The 2,304-nt window shown below is 50.5% G+C and overlaps 1 protein-coding gene across 2 annotated transcripts in view; it reads left to right on the top strand.

The window, feature by feature from the left end:
- SIRT5 (sirtuin 5) overlaps nt 1-1,916 on the top strand; it is an 8,708-nt gene extending 6,792 nt beyond the window's left edge. The window contains exons 7-8 of one of the 2 annotated variants that reach the window (XM_008630903.2): nt 423-546; nt 1,797-1,916. In XM_008630903.2, coding sequence (XP_008629125.1) covers nt 423-546; nt 1,797-1,916 — 244 coding nt within the window. Of the gene's footprint in view, nt 1-422; nt 547-819; nt 947-1,796 lie in introns of those variants that run through there. The other variant, XM_017730678.1, reaches the window with a different exon arrangement.
- Nucleotides 1,917-2,304: the final 388 nt, after the last annotated feature.

Here is a 2,304-nt window from a genome sequence, read left to right as displayed (position 1 = left end):
AAAGAGGCTAACACGATGCTTCTGTCTTTTGGTTCATTTCGTCCTTAAAACCCTATTAGCCACTTTGTTAAAGCTGATGGAGGCCGAGGTTTTAATTTTCATGCATTTCAGGAGCTCAGTAAGGGGAAGACACAGTTAAGTATCTGTGCTGAACAACTGTTCAGCAACCCCTTCCATGTGGCCTCTCACCTCAGCCATACTTCCAGCACATGTGTACTTCCAGCACATGTGTAGCATGGAATGAGCTGCCTTCTGTCCAGCATGTGGTAGAGGAAGGTGTGGGGAGGGCTATGAAGGAGAAGGGAGAAAGAGTGAGGGCAGGTAAGCCATGCCCAAGCGGGAATGAAACCTGTGTTGCCATTCTGCCGCCTGAAGCGCCTCCGTCAGCAGCGTGACGCTGTCCCTTTGTGGTGTTTGAACAGGTGTGAGGAGGACGGCTGCAACGGGCTCCTGCGTCCCCACGTCGTGTGGTTTGGTGAGGCCCTGGATCCCGGCGTGCTCACAGTGGTGGAGAAGGAGCTGGATATTTGTGACCTCTGCTTGGTAGTGAGTGGCGCTTTCCTTACCTGTCCTCTCAGCCGGCAGGGAGGCCACGCTAAGGAGGTGGCACCTCCTGGGTAACGCAGATGCATCTGTGCTTCCCTGGGGGACCTAAAAGCCCAGAGGGACTCTCTGGCATCCAGTGTAAAACATTAAAAGACCGTGCAGTTTGAAAATGTACACAGACTGCTCAGAAGTTAACAGGTGCACAGGTGTTAGGGATTGGACAATGTTGTTTAGTTGTTGAATTTCACTCCCCCTCTACTCTGCTCCTGCAAGATCCCACCTGGAATACTGTGTACAGTTCTGGTGCCCCCAACATAAGAATGTCATGGAACTGTTGGAGCAAGTCCAGAGGAGGGTCATGAAGTTGGTAAGAGGACTGGAGCACCTCCCCTATGAAGAGAGCCTGAGAGAGTTGGGGCTGTTCACCCTGGAGAAGGGAAGGCTGTTGGGAGACCTTAGAGCAGCCTTCCAGTACCTAACGAGGCCTGCAAGGAAGCCAGAGGGACTCTTCATCAGGAACAAGGGGTGATGGCTTTAAACTGAAAGAGACTGAGTTTAGATTACATATAGGAAAAAGTTCTTTACCGTGAGGGTGGTGAGGCACTGGAACAGGTTGCCCAGAGAAGCTGTGGATGCCCCATCCCTGGCAGTGTCTAAGGCCAGGTTGGACGGGGCTCTGAGCAACTTGGTCTAGTGGGAGGTGTTCCTGCTTGTGGCAGAGGGGTTGGAAGGAGACGATCTTTAAAGTCCCTTGCAACCCAAACCATTCTATGGTTCTAATTTCTCAAACAGTGAAAAATACAATTATTTTGATACTTAAGTTTAAAAAAAAAGTTATATACTGCTTTTTTGAGAGGTGGTTTACAATGCCATGTAGGTTCCAGATCCCTAACCAAAACACTTGCTCAGAATATTGCGTTCCCTTTATAGAATGATCTCAAGTAATAGAAGGAACGTTTCACTGGGTTTTTGTTTTTCCTGAAGACAAAGTGTGCCCTTTTGTTTCTGGGATTTTTTTTCATCTACAGTTACAAACTGGTTTTTTTTGGGCTGCATCAGCAAAACAATTCCTGATTGCTACGCTATGTTAAATAGCTACTGATTTGGTTTCGTTTCTCTAGGGATCTCCCAGGCTTTAGTGCACCTGCATTTCTCTCTTGTGAGAAGGACCCTCACCTTGGGGCTGGGTTGGTTTGCTCTGTTTAGGCGCTGTCCTGCTACACTTGCGACTTTTGTCCCATTGGCTGCAGGTCGGGACCTCGTCCGTGGTGTATCCCGCGGCCATGTTTGCCCCGCAGGTCTCTGCCAGAGGAGTCCCAGTCGCGGAGTTCAACATGGAGCCCACTCCTGCCACGAACAGGTTCAGGTAACGCTGCTCAGGAACCAGCCGTCAGTGCCCTCCATCCTGCCTTTTGCGTCCAACTGCTGAAACGCTGCGGTTAGACCAATACGGTCTAGTTTTCTCCCCAGCACTTCAGAAATATTAAGTTTCTGTTAGTAAGTAAGAAAAGATGATTCTTCTTCCATGGTGGAACTAAGTCTCACTGAAGACACAAACCGTACTGTTTTAAGGGTGAGGCTGAAGTCTATCCCTGCGCCCCACCAGGCCTAAACCCCTCTCTCCTCCTTTTCTTCCCTCCCTCTCTCCCGTCCCCCTGCCAGACTCGCCAGGTAACAAAGCTGCGAGCAGCGGGATGCGCCGGTGGCTGCCCGCGCCCTAAACCTGCTGCTTCCTTCCAGGTTCCACTTCCCGGGCCC

The sequence above is a fragment of the Corvus brachyrhynchos genome, unplaced genomic scaffold (genome assembly GCF_000691975.1).
Source record: "Corvus brachyrhynchos isolate BGI_N302 unplaced genomic scaffold, ASM69197v1 scaffold43, whole genome shotgun sequence".
Taxonomy (NCBI): Eukaryota; Metazoa; Chordata; class Aves; order Passeriformes; family Corvidae; genus Corvus; species Corvus brachyrhynchos.
The sequence above is the reverse complement of the archived record's forward strand: the minus strand, read 5'-3'. Positions and strand labels throughout refer to the sequence as shown.